Source organism: Oreochromis niloticus, linkage group LG2 (assembly GCF_001858045.2).
Source record: "Oreochromis niloticus isolate F11D_XX linkage group LG2, O_niloticus_UMD_NMBU, whole genome shotgun sequence".
NCBI lineage: Eukaryota > Metazoa > Chordata > Actinopteri > Cichliformes > Cichlidae > Oreochromis > Oreochromis niloticus.
Window position 1 is genome coordinate 31103575 of NC_031966.2, and position 26177 is coordinate 31129751.

The 26177-nt window shown below is 40.1% G+C and overlaps 3 protein-coding genes across 7 annotated transcripts; 1 reads left to right on the forward strand and 2 right to left on the reverse strand.

Moving 5' to 3' along the window:
* Positions 1–449: 449 nt before the first annotated feature.
* Positions 450–14853, reverse strand: LOC100702004 (moesin). 4 transcript variants are annotated; one of them, XM_005468020.4, is made up of 16 exons: positions 14731–14853; positions 12093–12197; positions 10871–10918; positions 10585–10668; positions 10410–10505; positions 10181–10303; positions 9608–9759; positions 9421–9504; positions 9172–9318; positions 8632–8728; positions 7939–8102; positions 7643–7773; positions 7292–7452; positions 6942–7034; positions 5949–6182; positions 450–1817 (listed from the first exon to the last, which is right to left on the reverse strand). In XM_005468020.4, the coding sequence occupies exons 2-16, from the start codon at positions 12099–12101 to the stop codon at positions 1653–1655; spliced, it is 1788 nt and encodes a 595-aa protein (XP_005468077.1). In that variant the 5' UTR covers positions 12102–12197; positions 14731–14853; the 3' UTR covers positions 450–1652. The 4 variants fall into 4 exon arrangements, with proteins under 4 accessions (XP_005468077.1, XP_005468078.1, XP_003445863.1 ...); XM_005468021.4 differs by lacking the exon at positions 14731–14853 and having other exon boundaries at positions 5949–6107; positions 12093–13728; XM_003445815.5 differs by lacking the exons at positions 10871–10918; positions 14731–14853 and having other exon boundaries at positions 12093–13728.
* On the forward strand, positions 13904–24094 carry zc4h2 (zinc finger, C4H2 domain containing). 2 transcript variants are annotated; one of them, XR_001224454.3, is made up of 6 exons: positions 13904–14124; positions 14771–14942; positions 15142–15314; positions 21539–21701; positions 23382–23588; positions 23877–24094. XR_001224454.3 is itself a non-coding variant. In XM_003445813.5 (5 exons), the coding sequence occupies exons 1-5, from the start codon at positions 14072–14074 to the stop codon at positions 23493–23495; spliced, it is 675 nt and encodes a 224-aa protein (XP_003445861.1). In that variant the 5' UTR covers positions 13904–14071; the 3' UTR covers positions 23496–23934. The 2 variants fall into 2 exon arrangements, 1 of the variants encoding a protein (XP_003445861.1); XM_003445813.5 differs by having other exon boundaries at positions 23382–23934.
* On the reverse strand, positions 23661–25964 carry LOC100701004 (uncharacterized). Its single transcript, XM_019345792.2, has 3 exons — positions 24902–25964; positions 24667–24811; positions 23661–24553 (listed from the first exon to the last, which is right to left on the reverse strand). The coding sequence occupies exons 1-3, from the start codon at positions 25187–25189 to the stop codon at positions 24462–24464; spliced, it is 525 nt and encodes a 174-aa protein (XP_019201337.1). The 5' UTR covers positions 25190–25964; the 3' UTR covers positions 23661–24461.
* Positions 25965–26177: the final 213 nt, after the last annotated feature.

The window sequence follows — 26177 nt, forward strand, 5'->3', positions numbered from 1 at the left end:
CTTTTTGGATTGCAGGAACAGAAGAAGTAGTGGCAGCCCCCTTTTTTTAATGGGGTGACACAAGAGGGAGTGAGTGGCGCACACTCACATTCAGGGTGGGCACATGGGAAATGAGAAAATCCTATCAAAAATGTTGTGCTTTGCAGGACAAGACAAGGAAATTCTGTCTGGTTTTAATCAGAAATATGGTTTATCGTACTGAGTTGGCGAAATAAAGAAAAATCTGTGCACCCATCTTTTTTTTAGGTTCCTCTTTAAGAGTAAAAGACTTAATGAACACTGCAAGAAAAACCCTGTAAAATTTTGAGTAAAAATACTGGCAGCAGGGTTGCCTGCCCTGTAGTTTTTGTAAACAGTTTTTTACAGGATGATGCTGAATTTGTTTTACAGGACAATTATGTAAAAAGCTAGAGATGCTGTTAAAATAAATATAATGAAAAGGTTTGGTATTACTTGCTGAGCACATCAACTTTTATTAATTTAACCATAAACTACATTCCTGATTTGCAAAATTATGATTCATGCTGAAAGCTGACCTTATGTATCAGTGCCAAAAGCTCCTCTGCATTCACTGATGATTGCATCAGCAACAATCAAGCTAACCTTAACCTTGTTAGCAGACAACGAGCGGTGATATAACATTACTTTCAAAAATGCCCAATTTAAAGCTGCTAAACACAAAGAGGGAAATATTAAAATAACAAATGAATTAAATAAGTCACTTACCACCACTAGAAATCCCTCCATACACTGCTGAAAATTCCTAGGACTATTTTAAATCCCACAATGCATCTATAAATATGGAATTTTACAGTATAAGCTTTATCCAAGCTCCCAGAATGCATTGCTGTTTACAGAATATTACTGTATGTTTGAAATACTGTAAAATCATGTTGTAAGATTTTTATTTTTACAGCAATTTGTTCTCATTTCTCAAAATAAAGTTTTAAAGAATATGCTTACAAAGGTGCATTTATACCAAAAAGGTTCATTTCCACCCATGTTTTCATTGACAGGGCCAGTTGAATTTAAGGCCCCCCAGCCACATCCCTGCACCACAGTGGCAAGTTAACTTCGTCTATATTACATTATATTACACAAACATGCATTTAAAACTGATAACCGGCAGCAGATTTACTCATTAGACACCCAATATTGCTCATATGGAAAATAATGCACCCAACCCACATCAGTTGTGTCTCTCTGTTTTATTTTTTACTTCTATTTCCGAGATAAAGAAAAGATGATTTCACATTTTGCTGGAATAAAAAAATTTGCCTTAAATGTCACTGCTTCAATTAATCAACATTAATAAGGTTTTCAATCGGATATATTGGAAGTGCAGTAGGATGTAATCAGACTGATAAGGGCAACAGCAAACCTGTTCACAAATGAGAAGTGGGAATGTGGGTGTGTGTGAAATTAAAAATGCATCTAGAAGAACAGCTGCTACATTCTCACTGACTTGCTTACTAAAGAAATCGTCAACATTGTCTATAATATAATTTGTTTTCGGGTTCAAACTGTCCTTCCTAAACTTAATTTACGATTAACGTGATAATGTTCCCCTAGACTTCTAAAATCTCTGTGTGTGTCCAGCTCATCCGAACTTAATCTCTCCTCCAGGCTGAGCGGGCCGACAGCACTCCTGCTCACATGGACTCAAACTCATCGATGCGTTGTTTAGTGTTGCCCTGACGAATCTGACGCAGGGTCTTGTATTTGTCACGGCCCGCCCTCACATTCTCAGCGTGGATCAGGTCATTGGGGGTCTTTTTGCTCTCGTCTACAGCTCGAGCCAGTTCGGTGCTCAGGAACTGGGAAAAAAAGAACACAAACACAAAGTGAATAAAATCCTCGTACCTGAGAGTAGAAGACTATTCACAAGCCTTACCCCGCTCCCCTACACTCCCCCTCAATCCCCCTCAATCCCATCTAAAAAACACTCCTTTGTGCCCAGTTATAAAGTCTATTTTTGTGTCGCGTTGTCTACGCAGCATCAATTCTCGTCACGTCTGTGAGATAGGGGCACAGACGGGATTTGCAACTTGAATAAAAACAAAAGAATGATAATGTACCGACCCACCAATGTTTAATTATGTAAAGTGCACTTAGCTCTGGTGAAACACAATTTGTGGCGGTAATTATGTGGCCCGTCTTTACAGCAGAGTCAAAACCTCCATACGAATGTGTCAACAAAATGTACAGAAGATTTAACAAACTAGTTTAAACGTTTGTGACAGCACAACAGGACAGCAGGAACTAAAGATGTGTTTTTCAGACTGAAGGAAAGAGCAGTCAGCTGGTTGTCGGAGTAGGTAAGAGTTCACAACCCCAAACGAGATTACAATGTTTATTTAAAATGAACATGATGGATAGGTGAAGAACAACAATCTACGCCAGACGATGAGGCTCACTGAGGATTGGAGTGATATCTATCGGAGAGCATGACTAAGAGAGAATTTGGGAGGGAAGATGGAGCATGGAAACGAGAACAAATTGCTGCGGAGGACAGGTACGCAGTCACGACTGGAAAGGGACGGTTTGAGGTGTGGCCCCACTGTTAGATATCAAATAAATAATCTCTAAAAATGTAACTCAGCCACTTACTACAAAGTATGTAACACCAATAAAAATTTAATGACAGATTAGAATTAGTTTTTTGACAAAGTTTATAGTTGGAGCTGGATCGGGCGGCCATGAATCCTCCCTTAGTTATGCTGCCATAGGTCTAGGCTCTGGGGAGTTCCCATGAAGTGTGTTTTTTCTTCACTCACCTTTTTTAACTCTCTGTGTGCTTTCACACCACTCTGCATTTAATCATTAGTTATTATTCATCTCTGGCTCTCTTCCACATCTTGTCTTTGTGTTGTCCCCTACCCCTAACCAACAACTTGTAGCGGCAGATGGCCGCCCCTCCCGGAGCCTGGTTCTGCCGGACGTTTCTTCCTCTTAAACGGGAGTTTTTCCTTCCCACTGTCGCCAGGAGTTGTATGATTGTTGGTGTTTTCTCTGTTTTCTGTATTATTGTAGGATCTTGAGCTCACAATATAAAATGCCTTGAGGCAACTGTTGTTGTGATTTGGGTCGATATAAATAAAACTGGATTGAATTGAATATTTACCAGGTGGCACTTACAAGTTGGCAGTTTTTCTCAGTCGCTTTCACACATTTCTTGAAGCATGTTTGAAATTATTATAAACGATACATGCATTAGTTAAACTACAAAAGGCATAAGTTGCATAAAAGCTTATTTTCATGCTTCAGAATCCAAAGTTTTGTGTCAATAGAGCAACATGGCAAGTAACTTTAACATGACACCAAAGTGGTAAAACAATTGCTGATATTCTACGATAATGACAGTGGACTCCTATCCTTCCAGTCTTGTCCTACACTGACATTGAGTGCTGTGTATCAAAGGAAATACTGATGGTTTGAGATGCATATGATTTTACATTCTGTTTTGCAAAGGAGCACTTTGCATATAATGAGAGGAACAAAGTGTTTATTTTGGAGGCACACAATGCAATGGCCGCTCAACATATTGCGATGCAGTAAAGAAAAAAACAAAATACACAAAATAAAATGTGCAAAAAAGTGGACAGAACAAAAACATTTAAACTATTAAGACTAAAAAGCAAATAAATAATAATCGGCACACTCCGTGCAACACTACAGCCGCTTGTTTCGGTCACAGAGTCCCAGTGACCTCATGTCTAAAGCTGTCTATTGCAAGGTTATAGTTGACTAAGTACAAACTATGTGAAAAATATTTGAGACTAGTTAAAATGAAAATTAAAAATTAACTGAAGTTATTTTGTAAAACCTGTCAAATTAACTAAAATAAAATAAAAAAAATAGAGAGAAATTATCCTTAAATTTAGCATTTTGGGCTTTGATCTGTGGTTGTTGATCAATGGTCATGACAATTTGCATGTTAATAATCAAGGAACATTCAGTAGGCTGGTTTCACTCATTGTGCAAATGTACTGGTTATAAGGTTGGGGAAACCTGCAGTCAGCTGAGACTGAAGAAGTCACTTGCATGAGTGAGGAAACCTTTCTCCCACTGAAAACACTACGTGCAGATGAACACCAGTAATCATTAACTGTGTGGAGAGAGGATGGCAGACTTTCGCTTCTTGGGAGTTAATATAGAGGAGAACCTTTCCAGGAGTGTGAACACCTATGAGCTGCTGAAAAAGGACCAGCACAGACTGCACTTCCTGAGAATTCTCAGAAGGAATAACATCTCACACAGAGACTGCTGGTGTCCTTCTACAAAGCCTCCATCGAAAGCATACTAACCTACTGCATATGCATCTGGTACACTAGCTGCACAGTGGCTCAGAGGAAAGGACTCCAGAGGGTCACTAACAAAACCCAAAGGATCATTGGCTGTCCTCTCCCCATGCTGGAAGACCTACACAGCACCCGCTGTCTTAAGAAAGCCCAGAACATTACAAGAGATACTACTCACTACTCACCATGGCCACTCCCTGTTTGAACTGTTGCCCTCTGGCAGACGGTACAGAGCAATCAATGTAAGGACAGACAGACTCAAACACAGTGTTTACCCAACTGCAATAACATGTCTTAATGCTGCTACAAAACAATGGTTATTATGCTGCTTAAATGGTCTATGCACTGAGCGAGGTATGTGTGTGTGAATGTACGGGAATTGTTTGTTCAAGCTGTTAGTGAAGATATATTATTCTTATTAGCACTTTAAGTATTTTTATGTTTTTATTTAATTTTAATTTTGTGGATGATGCACCAATCAGAGACCAATTTCATTGTACCTGTGACAATGACAGTAAAGACATTCTATTCTATTCTATTCTATTCTATTCTATTCTATTCTATTCAGACTCAACCTTTTGGGATTTACTTACCTGGATGATTGAGCATGCAGACTAAAACTAAACATTTTCAACCGGTAAAAACTAACCTGAAACTATGGAAACTAACTGAAACAAAACTGAACTAAAACAGAATGTCAAAATGAAATTATAAAAACTAATTAAAAAATACTAAACTGTAATAACTGCTCACATGCAGTCTAACAGGAGGATGGCCACCTGCATGTCTCTGCGTCTTCACATACGCTGTTGTCTTCCCCTTTCTTCACTGCCACACCCTTTTACTCCTCTTCCTTTTCTTTGGGCAATCTGATTCCCTCCTAAAATCTTCATCTGAGCAGTCCCTGCATGGTCCCACATTGCGACGATGCTCTCTGTTGTGCATATGCTCTGTAAATGTGTTTACTTTAGGGCAGATTTTGACTGTTCAGTGGGACTGCTCTGAATGTGATGTCTAACACCACGTACACCATTACATAATACCGGCATATTCAAGAGTAAAGACATTAAACTGAGAAAAAGTACATAATTTATTTCGATCACAAAGGTTTATACAACCAACAGTTTTTCGCCCTGTTAACAATTATGCTGAGTCTTTTACTTAAATGTGCTAAAATTTGCAAACAGTAACAAAGAATGAGAAATGCTTTCTGTTGCGCAGAAGACAAAGAGCTTTGAAGGACTTCAAATCCTGTTGTGTCAACAAGAAAAACTGTAACATTTGCATTTACTAATTAATGTAAAAGGTATTAGAATTGATTGCACGTGTGTGTTTATGTGAATTGTTCCCACATTGGTAGAATGGGCTCATTTTAATCCAGACTCATTTTGCAGGAACTGGCCATTTACTCATTGTCACATTAGTCTCAGCATTCAGCTTGAGTGGTTTCTAATTTACAGAATATTATTCAGAGAACCTAAAGCTTTTCAATTAAAAACAACAACAACAACAACAAAATCAAGGGTATTTTGTGAATAATTTGTCTGCTCTCTTAAACAATCCATGACTGCTAACCTGTAGCTGAATAGGACCTCTGACCAGACAAGCTGATGTGTTACCAGACAGACATTTGACAGCTGACCTTACCTTTAGGTTTTTCTGTAGTCTCTGGTTCTTCTGGGCCTCTGTGACTCTTTCCTCCTCGCTGCGATCTCGGACCATCCCCGGTGAAGTCAGCTCAGCGCTCGCCTCTGCGCTGCTCTCATCCGTCTCATCGTGGTCGAGGATGTTAGAGTGGACCGAATCCTGGATGTGGACACCCATGAGTTTAGTCTTCAGCTCTTCTTTTGTTCGCTGCAAATCAGCTTCTACCATCACTGCCTGTTAACAGACATGACTCGTACTGAAGTGCTGGGGTTGGATGTTATATTAAAAGTAACTGAATAATTGATGTAATTATCACTAACATGGGAGTCCCATTCTTAAAAAAGGCCTTATGGATGTACAGTCACTGAAATAGCTGACCATGACATCTATTTATTATTTTGCTTGACATTTATGATTATTTTTTATTAATGATATATAGGGGCAATGATTGATAATTGTTAATGCTTCAGATTCCTTCATCAAACACAAAACACTTTAACTATTTGACATCTATGTTGTTGTTTTTGCAACATTAAATCCGTAAATAAATTAATACCTACACATCTAGTATAAATGATTTATAAATGGTATAAACTATAAATGATTTATACTGTAAATCATTTATGTTATAAACATAGCAACATAGCTTTTAGTATTAAGGCATGGGTGCTATGTGCTAGTAGACTATGTGGACCCACAGCTAGTATAAAAGATTTTTAATATAAGCTCTTAGGTGATTAAAGAAGCCAGACCTTTCCAGACTAAATAAAGAACTATGATGATGTACAGTATATCGTTTGGATTATCTGTTTCATGTTTTCATGTTTCATGCAATTATAGTATTTGCAGTATAGCATTTATAGATAGATAAATGACAACGCAGTGACGTGGGTAACATTGCACTTGTCTTTTGTACTCAGGTCTGTTGACAGATATGTGTCTAAGCTTGAAGCCCTCCTTGATTTCTCTCATGATTCTTTGATTTACTCTCACCCTTTTCTGCCATCTTTTCGCCTCATCGTCCTTTTTCTTCTTGGCATCTTCCAGCTGAGAGATCTTAGAAGTAAGGTCTGCCAGCTCAGTGGCCTATACAACAATGGTTAGGAATGGACAGAGAGTTAGAAGCCCTCCGGGTATTAGGTCATTGTGCTCTTTTAGTGCAATGTGTAGGAGAGAACATGTGCTTTCATGCACTTTGCATTTAACTGAAATTGAAATTAAAAATCAGATTTTAAAAAACAATCTATTAGTAGCTTCACAGACTGAATCAGTATATAGGTTCGTCAATATATGATTCTGTGAATTTGACTGAAAGTGAATGAAAGTGCTGTGTGCAGTTGTACCAGGTTTTCCTGATTTTTGATCTGGGTCTCAGAGTGGTGCAGCAGGGCTGCTTTAGCCTCTACTGCAGCTCTGCGGTCTTTGTCCAGGCGCTCAGCCTCCTCCAGAGCAATTTTTCTTTCCTTCTCTAACTCAAGCGCCCTGCGAGTTTGCTCCTCCAGCTCTGAAACAAACGTGGGCGCAGACACATCCAACACACATCCGTCCCAGCACAGTTTACATGCCCGCTTAAGCTTTACAATCACGAAATATAAAATGTTTAAATTTGCACAGCCGTGCTTCAGTGTTTTGTTTTTTTAACAGAAAAATAAAACCAAAGTTAAGAAATATTTGCATTCAGAAAGTTGTCAGACCATCTTGAGCTCGCTTTGTCTGTTCCTCAATCTGTCTCAATCGCTCCATCAGCTCCATGGTCTCCCGAGCAATCTTCTCTGTTTCCTTCTCAGCATTTTCTCGCTTTTTTTTTTCACTCTCGAGCAGAGCCCTGACAGGAGAATTGTGCATAAATACACATCCAAAGAAAAAAAAATCATCTCCTGACAGTCCTTTCTTAAAGCAGAGAGAACACACTGTAAACTGTAAAAATAAACTTTCATTATTCACTCCCCACCCAGCACCACCATCACCACCACCACCACCACTTCCTTACCTCTCCATTTGTCGCTTGTTCTTCTCCTCACGAGCTTGGGCCTTCATCTGCTGCACCTCGATGGTGTCGGGCTTACGTCTGCGCATGTACAGGTCATGATTCCCCATGCACAATGCCAGGATGCGTTTGTTGATGCGAAGGCGAGGTACATAGAAGACAAAGTCCTATACCAAACAGAATGCAGCAATCGTTGAATGTCCAAGGATTGGTTTGTGATAGGCCCCTAGCACATCAAATCCATTTTACCATCAAGGATGGGTTTAAATATTCAAAAAGGATAGTTTTGTTTTTGAGGAAAGCATTACTTTTACTAAACTCTTGGGCACTTTCCAAGTCTCTGCATGCAGTCAGAAGGCAAATTGGACTGAGGGTCTAAACTCATGTTTGTAAATGAGATCAAGCAGAAGCTCATTACACTACTTGCTGTAATTTATGCGTTTGCAAATTTTTTATTTTGGCAGTAATAAAAATATGGGATTCGCTCACACCTCCTGTTTACAGTCACAGCAAATTATCATGAAAAAAGCCTATGTTTGAATACTAACATATTATGTACCCTCACTGGTACACAAGGAAAGACTATTTAATGCCGTCCACGAGCATCTATGAACTGCACAGAGAGGCTGTTGCCAGATTTTAGTTTAGCTTCATGGAAGGTGATGTCACCACCGTTAACGATAGCGTTTCGCATACCGGAGCTTTCCTGTCGATGGGCTTGATGACAAATTTCTTGTCGTTGAAGGAAATATTTCTGATCTCACTCCAGGGAAAGCCAATCTTTGGAGTCAGCCTGCAAAAAAAAAAGAAAAGGTGTGTGGTTTTTCATCATACTGTGGTGTACAGGAAATGTAACAGATGTTAGCATGTTGAAAATACAAAACAGACGGAAACTGATTGCCTGCTGATAGGAGCTCTGTGACTTTAGCACTAACATCAGCATGCAAATATCTTCACAATCACTTTAACATATTAGCATGATAGAATCTGATAATCAAACAAGAACCAAAATACATGGTAGAGCCTTTTTCAGGCACTTGATTATATGGATAGAAAAATGGAGAAAAAGTAGCTCATTTCATTCAAATTTAAAAAAAATGGTGTCTCTAGAATAAAGAAAAGCAAAGTCATCTGGCCACCATGAATGCCAGTGGTTGTGTTGGACCACTGAACAGAAAGATTAACAGACTGTGACGTATGTAAATGTCTCAGAGGCATTCATGAATTATGACTCACTTGTCCTTTTTGTCATAGATGTTTAGCCCCAGTGCGTCCACCCCTAACCACAGCTCCGAGCCTTTCTTGTTCTTGATGTTGAAATAGTTGACCCCATACATCTCCAGATCCTGTGCTATCTTCAGGTACTCTAACATTGCATCTTCTCTGTGTGGAAGAAAGTATCATTATGAACAAAACACCAGTGTGCAAAAAAGTGTATTCAAACTTCTTGTTTTGTTTTGTTTTTTTGCAGTAAAACTGTAGTACCTGAGTATCCCTTTATGCTCTTTATGCCACACCTGGATTCTTTCCTCCCACTGACTCTTGTTCAGCTTGTGCTGCTCCAAAACCCTGGTTCAATCAGTAGAGTAGGTACGCCAGTTAAAGTTAAGGTCGCCGAAACTCGAAATTAAGGTGAACTCTGGCTAATGCTAATATTCACAGGATGTACTACCTCTGTGGCAGCAGCTTCTCTTTTGCGAGATATCCCGGTACGTGATAATCATCCCTGTAGTCTCCGAGCTTGACCTGAACAGCGTATGAGGCCAAAAGCACCGCAGTCTCAGGTGGACAGTATATATCATCATTTAGGATGCTCTCCTTTACCTAAAATAGAGAACAAAAACTCACAAATAACCCATTTCATAGTACGACAAGGATGGCAGTATTAATCTGTTCCACAGTGAGAGAAATCCTGTGTATTCTTGTCTTTAACTAGTGCACCCGAATGCACACTTTCCAAGGCAAGTAGTCTCTTATGGAAACAATGCAAAACCTGCTGTTTCTTTTTACTGAAATTTCTATTATTCCTTGTTTTGTTTTTTTATCTAAATGCAAATATTTCTTATGTTTCAGTAAATATGCCATTTGCAATAGACTGATAGGTGTGAGTCGTCTTAATGGAAAAAACAAATGGTTCCATATAAATTAAAATGACTAGGTATGCTCATCATTGCAATTTTTGGTGCAAATTTACAAAACCTTCCATTCAAAAGCTGGGGTTTTTGTAAATGTACTCATATCCAACCTGCAGAAAAAAGAGCCGCTGAGTTGCCTCTTGGATCAGCTCTTCGGCGACGTCCTCGGGGTAAAACTTGGCCCTGAACTTGATCAACAAAGGATTGTCCCGCTTCACATCTTGAGCAGTCACCTGATTTATTTATTTATTTTACAAGCAGATGGATGAATAAGTAGCTAATAATTAGCCTCACAGGACACAGTGGAAAACATTTACATCTCCAAAACTTTCACCTCACCCTCTTGTTCAGCTTGAGCCAGGTTGAGAAGCCTTTGCTGTCCTTATACTGAAGCCCAAAGAACCACGTCTCCCTCAGACCGATCGTCTTCACTATCTAAATACATGAAGGAACACAATCAAAGTCGTGCTTTTGCAAGTCAGATGATGTCTTTGACTATACTTGCACAGTGTACCTGGTCAAAAAGCTGTTTGCCAGTTGTGCTGGGCAGGATGGCAAACTCCAGCTCTGCATCCATGGTTGTAACTCGGACATTTATCTGCCAGAGAAAAACACTCTCACTGAGATACAGGGGAAATGCTCCCTGCTGTGCATTCATCTGCGTCACTGGAGAAGCATCAAGGAGCATGGAGAGCAACTGGGTGAAAAAAAGAGCACTACAAAATCTGTACTAACATTGTTCGTTAAAAAAATGCTAAATTTCTTGGTTCTTTTACAGCAAAAAAAGGAGTGTTCCTTACATTCTTCTGTTCAACCAGGAGCATCCAATCGCAAGATGTTGGTGGGGACTACAATCAAAAAATGAAGCCCACAGTGTATTTTAGACTTAACTTGCAACATGTTGGGTTTTTTTCCATGATGCATTAGTAGTATGTATAATGACGGGTCAAAGCAGCGACACCATATATACAGCACATATTTTTTGCAGTTGTTGGTATAGACCAGGGGTGTCAAACATGTGGTTTGGGGGCCAATAAAGATTCTAATCTATTCCACTAGTTGACTTTGGAAAATGTGAAGGAGTGCATACATTTTAAATCTTAACTGTATTTTCAGAGGTTTTATATTTTTCCTCCTGATAAAGACATCCCTCATGTTACACTAAAGTAGTTAAACAACAGTGTTTTTACTATCTACTATTGAAATGTCAGTTTTTTCCAAATGTGTCGACAGTAAAAAGAACATTTTCTGTGACTTAACAAAAATTTTATGCTTTATAATTACAGCACAGTCTGGCCAATGAGCTGCTAGATGTTTTTCTGTAATTTTGCACATTTATTTCTCATTATTTAAGCGCAATGAGCCGTGCTGACAAATTTCTTTCGCTTACTACAGCAGCGTTTCTTCATCACGTAGCAAACAAAGATAACTCAGAGATTAAATGTGTAGTTAAACTTCTTTAGACCGACAGAAAGGAGGGTTTCACTCTTTCAGGCCAATCAAAGTGGGGTGTATGTGGCCTACAAACTAAAATGTAAGTTTGACATCCCTGGTATAGACTGACTTGTAAAATAGCCAAAAAACAAAAAAACACCAACGTGAGGGGAAAATTGTTTGCTCTATTCCCCGTAAGGCTTTTTAAAGCTTTATTAAGCATGCTTCCATTAGAACCTGATTTAATTATGACAGAAACGATAACAATGTCGCACAGCTGATAGTCTCGCCGAACACACTGTTTCAGTGAATAGGCTACACATGAAAGAAAGAACAGAAAGCTCAACTTTGCTACTGTTTTGTTTGTATAGAGAAAAAAATGAAAAAATAAGCTTCGATACATGCAGGAACACAAATGCAAATAATCAGAAACACCTTTTTAATATCACAGCTTGATAAGAGCTGCACTAAAAATACCTCTAAGAATCTTGTAGCTTTTACAGACGAGGTCCAATTGCCATACTTAAACCACTTATGTAGCGCAGTATAATAAAAATATAGAAAGATAATAAAAGTCAAATTACTTACAGTTGACATTTGTATTCTGTTTTAACCTATAGTCAAAACACTTCTTCAGAGAGGTGCTTGCAGTTGCCTTTTTGCTGCCGAGTCATATGAAACTGCTTGCAATACCTGCAAGGATTATACTGAATGAGAATGGGCCATTGTATTATTCCCAAGTACTGTTCATTTAGTTAATCCAGTGGCAGCCCTGGCCTGCAGATTTTAAAGTGGCAGCCTTCACCCACTGTCTACGCTTTTCTTCATGAATCATTGAGGTTTTGACCTTGTATCACTCGCAGTATCTCAATGAGGCATGATGTGCGTCTGCCAAACCTGTCTGTAGACGGATACAAATCACCAGTAACTCCACAGGCCATTATTTCTCAGTATCAGTGAATCCGGCAGTGCATTCCTCTAATCTATTAATCCTCTCAGAAATGTTCAAAGCATATGTTGTTATGGCATACAGTTTAAAAGGGAAGAGTGTTTGTTTTTTACTTCATCTGGAAGTAAACTGCAACAAGCCCCCCCCAAAAGAATATTCCTTGTTTATGCATTTCATAGACTCTAAGATTGTCAAAAGTGCATTTTTCTCAGCTTTACAAACACACAACCAAGTACAGAAAGTTTGAAGAGTTAGAAACATCTAAACTTGTGAAGTGAAAAAGTAATGTTTCTGCACTATTTTAAGTAATTCTTTAGCACTGACCACTCTAACCCCCTTGTGCACGTAATCAGAAGTCACTGATTTGCATCCCTTTTGTTGAAGCAGTGTTCAGATTATCTCGATCTGGATTAGTTTGTGGTATTTCTTGAAAACATCATGATAATGTCTCCCATTTCCCCCCCTTATTTCCATAACTTTTTGATTAAACCTGCTCTCAAATTAGAACAGGCAGCTCAAACTAATCACACAACCTCCTTGGCTAAGGTAAATTTGGCTGTTCTGCCAGTTTCCAGCAGAAAATTTCAAAGGGAAACCATGAGCAAGGAGTTTGACACCTGCACTAAATCAGTGACAGTCTGACCAAAGAGTAGCACTCAGTTATTTAGGGACATGCTCCACCTTCTGGCTTGCACCTTTGTAGAGAAGGATTCATACTGCAGCGCCGTAATAAGCCCAAACACACTTCCGAGCTGTGCAAGAACTACTTGAAAGAAGACCAGAGAGTGCTGTCTTTTGTGCGCTTTTCTTCCACAGTCACCTGACCTCAACCCCATCACACTTTCATGGAGCCTAACAAGCATCAACCCCGCGGGAGTGCTTGGGAAGTACAATAGAGAAATTCTTTATTTCATGAACAAGTTTTCAGAAATTACTCTCTTAATTTAAACTATTAAGCTGGTCTTACTTGCAAAAACTGTGCATGCTATGGATTCAGTGCTGCAAATTAATGCTTGGAAATAGCACTTTAGACTTTGACATTTTGGCTTAGATCTGATGCCATGTTTCCCACTGCCAGTGCTACTTTGTAAGCTGGAAACTTGAGGCACAGCCATATTTATAACAGGTGGTGAACAATGACTGCATGATGATTTAGCTGAATAAGCCTCTGATGAGTACATCAAATCCATCTGAACATGAACCTCTGTGAAAGGTTACAACTTAAGGCAACGTGATCTGTTGCACAAAGCAGTTAACACAGTCTCACACACACACACACACACACACACACACACACATATATATATACATATATATATCGAGTTTCTGGTTCTTGTGCTTTGTTTGCTGACCGTGAGTTTCTTTAAATAGCTTTTATATAGTTACTTTAGACAGAGGAAGTGGACAGTTTGTACGTGAGTGTCTCGCAGGTTGCTTGGGGTTGCTTGGAGCAGGGGGCTCGCGGTTCCACTTGTCCTTACATAGCCACGGTTTTACAGTACGGACGCGTGCTCGTGTGCGCGCTCGCGTTGGCTATTGTGTTTTTATCAACAAGGAGACCACCCTGGCCTCGCGGGTAACTGAGCTGGCCAGCTGAACGACTAGTGACTGGTGAACGATGGCAGACGAACAAGAAATAATGTGCAAACTGGAGAACATCCTGGAGATACGGTAAAACTCAGATGTCGGATACAGTTAAAGGTTGCCTGAATGTTTGGCACGTACTAAGTATACGCTATGTTAGCTAACATTAGCCGACCAAGGTAAAAGCCCTTGTGGCTTCGCTTTTGTTACTGAGCTAGCTAATATTAGCCGACCTGCTCTGTCCTCCCTTTAAACAGGTTTGAGCGAGTGTAGCTCTGTGTTAACTTGTTTTTGACCGAAGTGGCAGGCGGGCTGAATATGACACATATAAGCAAGTTGTTATTAAACCGCATATTTGAACCGTGTGCATCCACATTCCAGATGTGTGACAACAAGGTGCCAGATGTGCGTTGCTAATTGTTACTGTCTGCCAGCTAGCTCCTTAGCTTAGCAGGCTGTCAGTGTAATGTAGTGTAGTGCAAAGTAATGTTTCCCTTGCTATAACGCTTTGATACAGTAATTATGTATGAATTAATTACAGTGCAGGCTCACTTAAATAGGTCATAACATTACTGCAATTAGAGCTTAGAAATATGCACAAATTCAATACCGCAAAGCAGATGGAAATGTGTTTGTGTTTGCTTTTATGTTTAAAATCTTTTGCACCGTGTGCATAGGAGTGACTGAGACAACCTGGCAGCTCATGTCTTTTTCCTTGTCCCACTGCCTGCAGGAATAAGACTATCCAAATGCAGAAGATCAAGTCTCGTCTGAAGATTGAGTTTGAGGCTCTGGAGTCTGAGGAGAAACATTTGAAAGAGTACAAACAAGAAATGGATCTCCTGCTTCAAGAAAAAATGGCCCATGTGGAGGAGCTGCGCCTCATCCATGCAGATATCAATGTGGTGAGTGGCTGTTCTCTAGTAAGTGCCACTAAATCACTGTTGAACTTTTGTGTGATTTCACAACAACTTCTAGTCACTGCAGTGTCTGCTGATCTTATGTAGCAGGATGAAAAATTCCAGTGTTTAGATGTAACTATAGATAGTTTGAGCTGAGCATATTGTATGTGCATTTCTCAAAAATCAGCCTTTGTCCTTTTAGATGGAGAGCACCATCAAGCAATCGGAGAATGACCTCAATAAACTGCTTGAAACAACTCGGCGCCTGCATGATGAGTACAAACCACTGAAGGAGCACGTTGATGCCCTGAGGATGACTTTAGGTCTACACAGACTCCCTAACTTGAATGAAGAAGAGGAGAAGCTCTCCTTGGAGTCAGTAAACACACACACACACACACAGACGGACACACACACAGTGCATCTAACGTCATATTATTTATGCAATAAATCTCATCAAATTTTCTTGTCAACACCAAGAATTAATAGCACATAGTACTACTTGTTCAGTAGCAGCTGTTGAGTTTGTTTATTGCCCTCTTGAGATATTGCTGTCTAGATGCTACAGGATGGAAACGATAACAAAGAATCCATTGCTGTTAAAAGACAATGTGATCTACAGTGTGTCATAGGCAGAAAAAATACAGCAGTTGAAAAACTGAATACAAATTTTGTGAGAATGTTATGACTTCATATTCTTTTAGTTGTGCAGCATAGGAGTGTCTCAGTCACTCCTATGCACACGGTGCAAAAGATTTTAAACATAAAAGCAAACACAAACGCATTGTCATATAATGACACTAACTTATGTCCACTTTGAGGGAAGCTGCATCACGTAAACAACATTAAATATGATTTCCTGCTGGAACAGTACTGTGCGGAAGACTTGAGTGACCTCGTTTCTTTAGTTTCCTTTCAAAGACCCAGACTTTCTTGTAGTTTTTGTAAAGTGGTATTGAGCAATAGTTCTCCAGGTTTTCAGAACGTTTTTCAAACTTATTCCTTGGTTACTGGCTGCATTCTAGTCCTTGTACATATTGTCATCAACATGTACAAGGACTAGAATCAATCAAAGCTGTCATGGATGTGACTTGTGACTTTTGATTTGTGGTCATACAGCCCAGCCTTACCTGCCCATTTTCAAAGGACTCTTGTTTTTTTTTTAATTTATGCCACTGAACACTGAATCATTGAAGCATAAAAAAGAAACCTAACCCAACCAGACAAACCAGTGCTGTATCTACACATAATAGATAAATTAGCAAATAATTAATTTTAAATGATTACTAGAAACCGATTCTTTTAGTTGAATCTACAAAAATACCATTGTTACCACAGTTTGACAGACATAAAATAGCATTTTTGTACCGACAAGCTGATTCCTAGATATTAGCCAATAACTTAGCATATTTGTGTCCTTAAAAAGACTTGAGTAAACTGACGAGTGGGAAGTGCATTTGGCCCTTTTGATTGATGCCTTGTAAGCCCTGTGTTGATCCAAAAAACAAGGCACAGAAAGGCAGCCAACAACCAAAGAAGAGCTTTAGAATGTCCTTCAAGAAGCCTGGAGAAGTATTACTTAAAGAAATTTCAAGGAAGTGATTTCAGGCTCTGTTGAAATGTAATGTAATCATTGAATTTCAAATGGATGCACTTTAAAAAAAATTGTATTTCCATTTGGTAAAAAAGAAACAAAAACACTCCAGTTCAAATCTAATAAAGTCCATTGCTTCAGGTAATAATGATACACAGGTGTTCAACATTAATTATGAAACACAACCATGTAGCAGGTTTTTTTTCTCAACAGGCCCCAACTTGTAATTAATGACCCCGGTGACAGCATCTGTTTCAGAGACACTGTGTCAGAGGGATGAAGCAACAGCAGAACTCATACTTGAAATTTATTATTGCATTATAAAGGACTAATGGAAAGTGGTTTGTGCAAAGGCATGTTGTTAGGTTTTTTTTTGGTTTTTTTGGGGCAAATGTGGCACAGAAGCGGTTTGAAATATTCACACACAACCAAAGGATAGACAGCAATTTGGTTTCTGCATAATTTTAAATGAGCGGGATTCTGTTGAGGTGTTGCTGACGGGGCTAGAGGACTCGTGTATTGGGATGAATTAATTCACACAGAGGGATCAGTCCAGTGCATCTCACTGTATTTTGATAACGGTGGGGAGTGTCAATAAAGAGATCAAAAAACACGTCCTTAAATTTCTAAGATTAGAAAAATTTTCCTGTCAGTACTTAAGAAGACATTGACACCAGGATGAGACATAAAATAGTTAGCCTTTAAAAACGTTTCTTGGTCTTGTTGCTTTATTGCTCTGCTTTTGCTGTAATTAAAACAGAGATTGCAGTAGTTACAGAAAGGAAGATTTACTTCTGGCTTTGGATCGCAAACAGCGTTATCTAAGCATCGGGCTCAAAGTCTATTCAAGTGATTACGTAGTTATTAAAGTCCAAGACGTTATCATTTGAGCAAACAGGATAGTATTTCAACAGTTGTCATGTAATGTTCATGAGAGAATCTGCCTGATCACGAAAATGAAAATTTAGTTTGCTCCAAACATGGTGAACTTAGTACAGTCAGTGATTTATGTGGCTATAATTGGCAGAGTAATGGCTTTCTTGTGACTTCTGTGACTTGGCTTATTTAGTACCATCACGCAGTAGTTAAGTCGTTAAAGAAAACTGCTGAGATGATAGACCATTGGATTGGATAAATATCTACAGAGAATGGCAGCTGCCTTTCCCTATCATCAATATGGTGGAGCGGTCCTTAAAGAAAGACTTGACAGTGCTAAAACACGGCTGTGAAAAAGAAGGAGAAAATTCTTTTAAGAGCAGAAATTTGGCATGCTCCAGTGGCGAGGCAGATGATTTCCTGGAATACTGCTTCATTGTGTTGTCTCGTGGCCATCTCTGGTGTGTTGGATCTTAGTGTTTTTAATATTTGGAGTATTTGGTTTTATACTAAGTTTAGTTTATATACACTGCTGGTCAAAAGTCTTAGAACACCACAGTTTTTTAAAAATGGTACAGAGGTAAATGCTGAACTGCCAGAAGTTTTTTTTTTTTTTTTTTAAAGTGAGGTTATCCGAAACTGAAAACAATGTACATTTCAGTTATCCAAAAAGGTGTTTTTCAGGTAACAAGAAATGGGTTAACAATTTATAGCTGTTCTGCAGCAATGGAAGTTGATTGAGCCTTCAAGTTAGTGCTACTGATTTCTACAGGTGTCCCAATTTTTTTTGATTACTTACAACCCCATATGTCTCCATAAAAGTAGTGTTGTCGTACCTGCGTGAGCAATATTTGAACAGTATTGTACTGAAGAAAGTAGTGTGTTGCTATAAAAATTGTGAGAAATTGCGAAGAAAGTCGAGGTGTCAGCGAGTACGGTTTCCTTCACCACTCAGGCACTCAGAAACTGGAGGAAACGATGACAGGAAGCCACAACAGAATCAGAAGACAGGTTTTTGAGAGTCAACAGCTTGTTTTCTAGGCAGCTTACAGGACCACAGCTTCAAACACAGACTAATAGTAGTTGTAGGCACATCTCAGTTTCATCTGTGAAGAGAAGACTTCATGTTGCAGGTTTTACAGGTTGATTTGCGTCATGAAAGCCATGGCTAAGACATCAGAATAACAAAAAGAGGCTTGTCTGAGCCTTGAAACATCACCAATAGACTACTGAAGACTGAAGGAAGGTGTTATGGACTGATGAATAAAAATTTTAAATATTCAGTTCATCACTGAGAATTTTTGTACACTGTTGTTTAAGCAAAAGGATGGTTCCACAGTGTGTGACATCAGCTTTCAAACATGGAGGAAGCATAATGTTCTATGGCTGTTTTGCTGGTGACTTGTACAGTGTGAGAGAGTGAGAGACACACCCTGAAAACGGCTACCACAGCATACAGTAGCCTCTGGAATGCGCCTAGTTGGTGAGGAGTTCATTGTACAGTAGGAAAATAATCCAAAACATAAGTGCAAGCTATGCCAGGACCACCTCAGGAAACAAGAATAAGATGGTAAGCTTGAAAACATGGAGTGGCCAGCACAGTCTCTCGCCTTAAACCCCATCGAGCTGGTTTGGGATGAACTGCAAAGAAGAGTGAAAGCAAAGCAACCTACAAGTGCCACACATTTAACATAAGCCATTGCTAACATCATAGCCTGTGAAAATAGTGGGTACCACAGCACTTATGCCAGCTGTCTCAAACAAAACGGTAATATAAGCTAGAACAATGCTTAGTTACAGGCTTTTAGGTGCTTCGCTAAATTGGAAGTATTCCTCTCTTGGTTCTCGAATTACAGTAACATTTTTTACATATTGCGTTTTGGGAAATCGATTATCAATTCTGCAAAATCTCTTATCAGTAAGTCAGGGTGGAGCCATTGCAACACATCTTCCACGTGTATTCCTATGTCTGGGCGTTTCTGCCTCCTTCTTCTTTAGCTTGTACGGATAGATTAAAACACTTAGGCGTGTGCTACCTACAGCACATATGGAATTGTGGAAGGAAAAAACAAAAAAACAAGTTCCAGGGCATTTTCAGACTTTCCGTTTTTGAAAGTTGTTGTAAGTATCGCTTCTGGTGACACCCCTAGACTGTATTTGGACGGCAACAGAGGAACAACTGCAATTATTTGTAAAGACTGGCAAGTTAAATCACCTCAACAGAATCAGCATGACTATATAAAGAGTAACTGGGAAAATATGTGCTATTAGAAGCTGGCACCTAAAATAGGGGGTTATTAGATACTGGCATTAAAACTCTAAAGACCCGTATTTACTTTTTTTTCCACACACTTAAAGTCTCTGGCAAATTTTCTTGTCTTTGCAGGACCCTTTGAGCACTTAGGTGTTTAAACATCAGATGGGTATTCTTGTGATCAACGGATTTGTTAGCCTGTTCAGAAATTTAGGTCTAGTATAAAATAATTCCACTTGTCTAGATTCCAGATTCAGATGCTGACAGAAATTTCTTGCTTCAAAAACTTCCTGTTATCCACAACACCAGAGGTACATCTTGGCGGGGTGGGGGGCTGATAAGTAGACTCCCAGCAGCACAAACTGCAGGCTGACATCCATCAACAGTAGGTGATTGTACATTTTACGATGTGGAGGAAATCATAGTTAATGGTCCTAATAGTGCAGTGGATCCCACTTTTGGGCTAGGAAGTGAAGTATTCCACAGCTTTGGCTTCGTTTATTGTATCCTCTACATTTTGCTGTATAGGTGCAAATATTTTAAAGTGATTGAATTAATACTGCAAAGGCTCATGTTGTTTTTTTCAGGTCTGTGCTAGCACGGCTGTAGAAAAGCAGTCTTCAGTGGAGATATCACACTTGTGTATTTTCACTAATGATTCTACCAGACCGATGATGATCTGGTGTTTCTCTCGCAGTATGTGACATACCTCCCTATGCAAGGAAAAACTTTCTAACTTGAAAACACATTGGAAAAAAAAGAAAAGGGCGTCAATATATTTGCTGTTGGGGAAATTCAGGCTGACATTGTTGGCAGGTTGGATTCTTAATTTGGCCACGTGCTATGTGGAAGCTTAGCTGATTAATTCATTTTTGGCCAGGTGATCTTCCTTTTTTCTTTGTGGCGTGCTCCTTCATGTTCATCCTGACTGTATGAGATACTTGAATACCAACTTTAGTACTTGGTAAATGCAAGTTCTGGCTTATACCGCTGTTGTTCTTAAATGCTTTTCATACACACAAGTCACCACAGTGAGAGAAAGATTTATGAGATGTCGGAGGAGACGTTTGAAGCACCATTTGCTCGAGTTTTGTTGAGTAACGGTACTTAGTAGTAATAGTAGCCACTGTAGTTGTATCACAAGTTGTGTTGGAGCGGTTTCTGAGAAAATTAAATCACACCTCACAGGCCTGTGGGGTGCTGCTGGGTATTTTTTTAAAGAGACTGCATGAGAGTGATGTCTCAGCACAGAAATGAGCACGCTACACCTCCATAATAGCAAGAAAACCTCACACTGAGGTATTAACTTGCATGAAAACAAAAATGGCACATAAACTTTTAGCGCATGACTCTGGATGTGTGTGTTAATGTAGCGCTTGCAAATGATCTTTATTGTTCGAAGCATTGGTGGATCATCGAGTTTGGTTTGTGAATGCTCAAAGTTCTGCTCTATCGCAGACTTATTTTGAGGAAAATCAGAGCGTAATGAAATAGGATATCACTTCTTTTTTTCTTTTTCTTTGAAAATGAGCCAGTCAAGCATAAAGTCCAAGGCCACATTTCTTTCCCAGCCCTCCCCTGCCTACACACTCACTCACACACACTCACACACACACACACACACACACACACACACACACACACGTTTGTATGCATGCACACAGTCTCACAGCGACTGTGCTTTTGCTCAGAGTTGTGCATAAAAAGAGAACGTGTGAGCTCCACTATAATGTTCAAAGTCTTCCTTTTGTTCAGTTTTTGCCGCCCCTCGTCTCGTGGTGCACGGTGTAGATGGGGTAATCTCAACTGGAATATGATTCATAAGCATTAAATAAGACTCACTGCTAGCCAGGTTTCGCTTTTCCTTTTGAACAGCTACTTTGAGAAGCAGAAGGCAGAGTGGCAGAAGGAGACACATGAGCCTGCCATCCCAGAATCCCTTGCTGCCGCCGCAGCCGCAGCACAGCAGCTTCAGGTGTCCAGGAAGCAAGACGCCCGTCAGACGGCCACCTTCAGACAGCAACCTCCACCTATGAAGGTATTATCTACACACACATAATGATGCCAAAGCACTGTGAATTTAACTGACATAAACTTCAGCTATTTATACACCGATCAGGCATAACATTCTCACCACCTGTCTAATATTGGGTTGGTCCCCCTTTTACTGCCAAAACAGCTCCAACTAGACTCTGAAGGTGTGCTGTGGTATCTGGCCCAAGTTAGCAACAGATACTTTCAATCCTGTAAGTTGAGAGGTGGGATCTCCATGTATCAGACTTGTTTGTCCAGCATGTTCCACAGATGCTCGACTTTGGAGGCCAAGTCAACACCTCAAACTCGTTGTTGTGCTTCTCAAACCATCCTGAACTATTTCTGCTTTGTGGCAGAACGCGTTAATGGTCTGCAACAGTGGTAGGTGGTATGGGTCAAAGTAACATCTGAATAAAAGGCAGGGCCCAACCCGGCAGAACAATATCCAAAGCATTGCGCTGCTTCTGCTGGCTTGCCTTCCTCCCATAGGGCATCCTAGTGTCAGGTATTCCTTGGGTAAGTAACGCACAAACACCTGATTCATCAGACCAGGCCACCGTCTTCCATTACTCCGTGGTCCAGTTCTGATGCCAATCTTGGGTCTTTTGGTGGTGGACATGGGTCAGCATGGGCAGCCTGATTGGTCTGCAGCGCCGTAAACAACAAACTGTGATGCTCTGTGTATTCTGACACCTTTCTGTCAGAACCAGCGTTAACTTTTTCACCAGTTTGAGCTACGGGACCTCGTTTCTTGGATCGGACTACACAAGCCAGCCTTCACTCCTCACGTGCATCAGTTATCCTTGTTCGTCTATGACCCTGTCAGTGGTTCACCACTGTTCCTTCCTTAGACTTTTGATAGTTACTGACCACTGCAGACTGGGAACATCCCACAAGAGCTGCAGTTTTTTAAACTTTGACCCAGTCGTTTAGCCATCAGTTTGGCCTTTTGTCAAACTCTCTCAAATCCTTACACTTGCCCATTTTTCCTTCTTCTAAAATCAGCTTTCAGGACAAAATGTTCTCTTGTTCCGTAATATATCCCACCCACTAACAGGTGTCATGATGAAGAGATAATCAGTGCGATTCACTTCACCTGTCAGCGGTCAGTTATGTCTGATCAGTGTATAAGTGAAGGCTAAGCTTTGTCAGACGCTGCTTAAACAGTTTTGTGAGTGTAAACAGGTATTGAAAAAATTGCCAGGTTAAATTCAGAAACCACTGACTGTCATATGATGATGTTTTAGCATTTTAAAAGGATGTATCTGTTTACATGCACATAAATCAGTTCACCAAGCTGAGTTCTGTGCGTTGCTCCTCTTCCTCATTGTTTATATCGGACTCTGGACTTTTGACATTTAAAGCTCTGGTCACATAGATAACCCTCTAATCTGTTTAGCGCCCTGTCATATTTTAATCGGCTGCAGCCTTTGTACTCACTAGTAATCAGTACAGTTGCATTTGAGATAAGTTCAGTTTGTGACCCGCCCACTTTTCATTGCTTGTGGCTATTCCTGTACAAGTTGATGAGTTTCACTCGTGTCTTTCTTTAGCAGTGCTACAGTCAACAGACACTAGCCGATGGATTACATGGCTGCATGAAACCTGTGGTGCTTCTTATCTGTAAAACACAAAAAAGTCCTCAAATTAAGTTCTCGCACTAACCTCCTCCACCTTTCTCCAGGCTTGCCTGTCCTGCCACCAGCAGATTCATCGTAACGCTCCCATCTGTCCATTATGTAAGGCTAAAAGCCGCTCCCGCAACCCAAAGAAGCCCAAGAGGAAGCCAGATGAGTAGACTCCCACCTTTAGCTTCAGAGGAGTATAAAGACAACCGGTCCAAGACACTGACCTTGGATCAGCCGTGTAGTCCACATGACTGGTCTGACAGGTCTGTGCTTCCAGTTTCCACACAGTCCCCCCAGTTTAACAAACTGTCTTAGTAACTTGCTCCTAACCTGTCAAGATTTGGTTGAGCATCTAGTAATGTTATTTTGTAGTTTTTCCAGTGCTTTGGATGTGTTTATATGTAATGTACGACTTTCACGGTAGTTTATTAGCACCTGACAATTGTAATTGTAATAATGCAGAAAATTTGAACTTGTCTGAATAATGTTGCCCATGTTGCTATTGGTTATTGCCTTAGATATTTTACTGTATTTTCTCGTTTCTTTTGCAGTGCATGCCTGCTGCCACGGCTGTCTGTTGTGTATTTTTTTTTTTGTGCCAAGATAAAATCGAATAGGTTTAAAAGTGAAATACAACACAGTGTTGTTTTAATGTTTACAGTGTTTCAGTGACCACCAAAACTGGAGGGGAAAAAAAGGCCAGACTCATTTGCTTTGAATAGTGTTGTGTGTTTAATACAATGATAAGAAAATAAACTGCTGTTTTGTACTAACCCTGTTAGCGTGCATTTTTCCCCCCCACCACTATTGCACTCAAAACAAAGGCTGGACATTTGTGTTATTTAGGGGTGTGAATGTAAACACAGCTGCTGCCGAGCAGTGCAAGTGGGTGGGTTTAGCCTGTGTTTGAAAATAAAGAGGCAAGAATATGTTCGACTGCACTTACGCCACTGTCCCTCGCTCCATAATTACCGCGGCTGTCATGTCTGCAGCTATCTGTCTGAAAAAGGACAGCGAGGTCTCCTAAATGAGTTCCTGTAGCGTTTTTGTCAGGGTAACCCCTCATTTCATCTGTTGCCAGGGCAACTCCACGTTCCTTAGCGGTTGCTAAGGAAACCCAGGTTGCTGTGACCTGCTTATCTTTGCCAAGTAGTTCCTCCCAGATCCAGAGAGGGGCATTGGAGGGCTTTGAGAGATTCTGTGCCAACTCCCCCTAAAGTGTCCAATCCTATAAGGGGGAAAAAAAAACCCAGAATCAGATAACAGATGTGATCAGTTACTCTGACATGCATGTAAGCTGGCGGGTTAATTTAAGATGAGCACCCCTTAAAAGTCACTTACCCAAACGTGTGTTTAGTCTGCACTTCAGCGCTTGGATCTGCAGTTGTGTCTTTTTCCTCCTGATAAAAGTTTTCAAGGCCAGAGAAGCCTGTTCCTGCGCGCACACGCTGCACACAGCGGGACCGTGCAGCTCCACCTCTGCAGCCTGTCAACAAATAAGAGCACATGAAGGCTGGAACAGCCGTAATGACATCCAGACAGGGCGAAACTGAGTCACACAAGGATGTTTCATAACCCGTCTCATCTCCTCCTTCAAGGTTTTGATCCTCAGCATCGTAACTAGTTGAAAGGGGACGTGTGGGACAGCGGGACCTTGACCCACATGAGGGGAGGCTGGGTCTGTGTTGCGTTCAAGAACATGGAGGTTACTCCCTCTGTGCGCTGATGCAACTCGTCTCTCAGTTTCGGACCAGTTGCTCCCTCTGGCTCCTCCATGTTTGTGCTCCTGGGGGGACTGGTGCTTGTTCCGGATACGAGAAATCATTGTTCTGCAGTAGTTTCTCAGCGCTTCCTCCTCTTCCATTCTGTGCCAAACACAGACACAGAGCTTCACTGCTATCTGTTTAAACGATAAAGTGGCATTCAGGAAACTGCATCCCGTAACCGACTAACCGCGACTGCGTTTAGCTTATGGCGCTAAATTAAGTGTTGGCTTTATTTATTTTTTATTTTTTGGGAGAGATAACAGAGTATCGAAACCACCCGTTGTTAGCTAAGCCAGACTTTAGTAAAACAATTGAAAACGTGGAACACGGCTCATTAAGAAAATGGCTTTCCCAACACGTCACTCGCTTCTTTAATTTTTATTACAGCTGCACTTCCTGCCATCACTGCGCCACTACCGCCATCTGGTGGTCGACGGGGGAATTTAAAGGGCTAGCACATGGGTACTGATAAAGCATATTTAGTTTTTTCTTTTTTCCATTCAATTAAATTAAGAAACTATTTCTAGACTTTAATAAAACATCAACGTATTATTATTATTGTTGTTGATGTTATTATTATTTTTTAGTATTATTACATTATTGTTTTATTAAGGGCTAGATGAAATTTCTTAAATTAAGAAACTTCTTACTTTAAAAATGAGAGCGATGTCGTGCAGTTAGTTACACATATGTTTATTAAAAGAAATTTAAAAATGGGACTGTTGTGTTTAACATTTGGTGCTATTTTGTGTGCAATGTATTAATTGTAAAAATTATAAAAGTAGTACAGTCAAGTTTAGTGACACAATAATTTTTTGATGTGATATGTCACAGCAGGGAATGTGACGTGAAGGACTAAATAAAATTTCCAGCAACTGCATTGCTCTCATGGTCTGCATGGTTTATTTTCAATCTCTCTCACTGATGTTATTAGTTTGGCTGTGGTTAAAAGAAAAGCCCACTGCATATCTTATTGCATTTTTATCCCAGCTTGGAGATTGCGCCATTTTTCAGTCCCTGTTCTTGAAGTTTGTATTAAAAGCCAATCCTCCGTGTCTGTGTTTAATTGCTCTTTGCGCTCAAATA

What these genes read in the sequence shown, in the direction of transcription:
- LOC100702004 (XM_005468020.4), bottom strand. An exon ending in CCATCGACAGGAAAGCTCCG is followed by an intron (nt 8,103 to 8,631) that starts GTATGCGAAACG and finishes TGTTTGGTATAG; the next exon opens with GACTTTGTCTTCTATGTACC. An exon ending in AACAAGCGACAAATGGAGAG is followed by an intron (nt 7,774 to 7,938) that starts GTAAGGAAGTGG and finishes TTCTCCTGTCAG; the next exon opens with GGCTCTGCTCGAGAGTGAAA.
- zc4h2 (XM_003445813.5), top strand. Translation starts at nt 14,072, where the DNA reads ATGGCAGACGAACAAGAAATAATGTGCAAACTGGAGAACATCCTGGAG. An exon ending in GAGAACATCCTGGAGATACG is followed by an intron (nt 14,125 to 14,770) that starts GTAAAACTCAGA and finishes CACTGCCTGCAG; the next exon opens with GAATAAGACTATCCAAATGC. An exon ending in GAGGAGAAGCTCTCCTTGGA is followed by an intron (nt 15,315 to 21,538) that starts GTCAGTAAACAC and finishes CCTTTTGAACAG; the next exon opens with CTACTTTGAGAAGCAGAAGG.
- LOC100701004 (XM_019345792.2), bottom strand. Translation starts at nt 25,189, where the DNA reads ATGGAAGAGGAGGAAGCGCTGAGAAACTACTGCAGAACAATGATTTCT. An exon ending in TGAAGGAGGAGATGAGACGG is followed by an intron (nt 24,812 to 24,901) that starts GTTATGAAACAT and finishes ATTTGTTGACAG; the next exon opens with GCTGCAGAGGTGGAGCTGCA. An exon ending in CAGACTAAACACACGTTTGG is followed by an intron (nt 24,554 to 24,666) that starts GTAAGTGACTTT and finishes TCCCCCTTATAG; the next exon opens with GATTGGACACTTTAGGGGGA.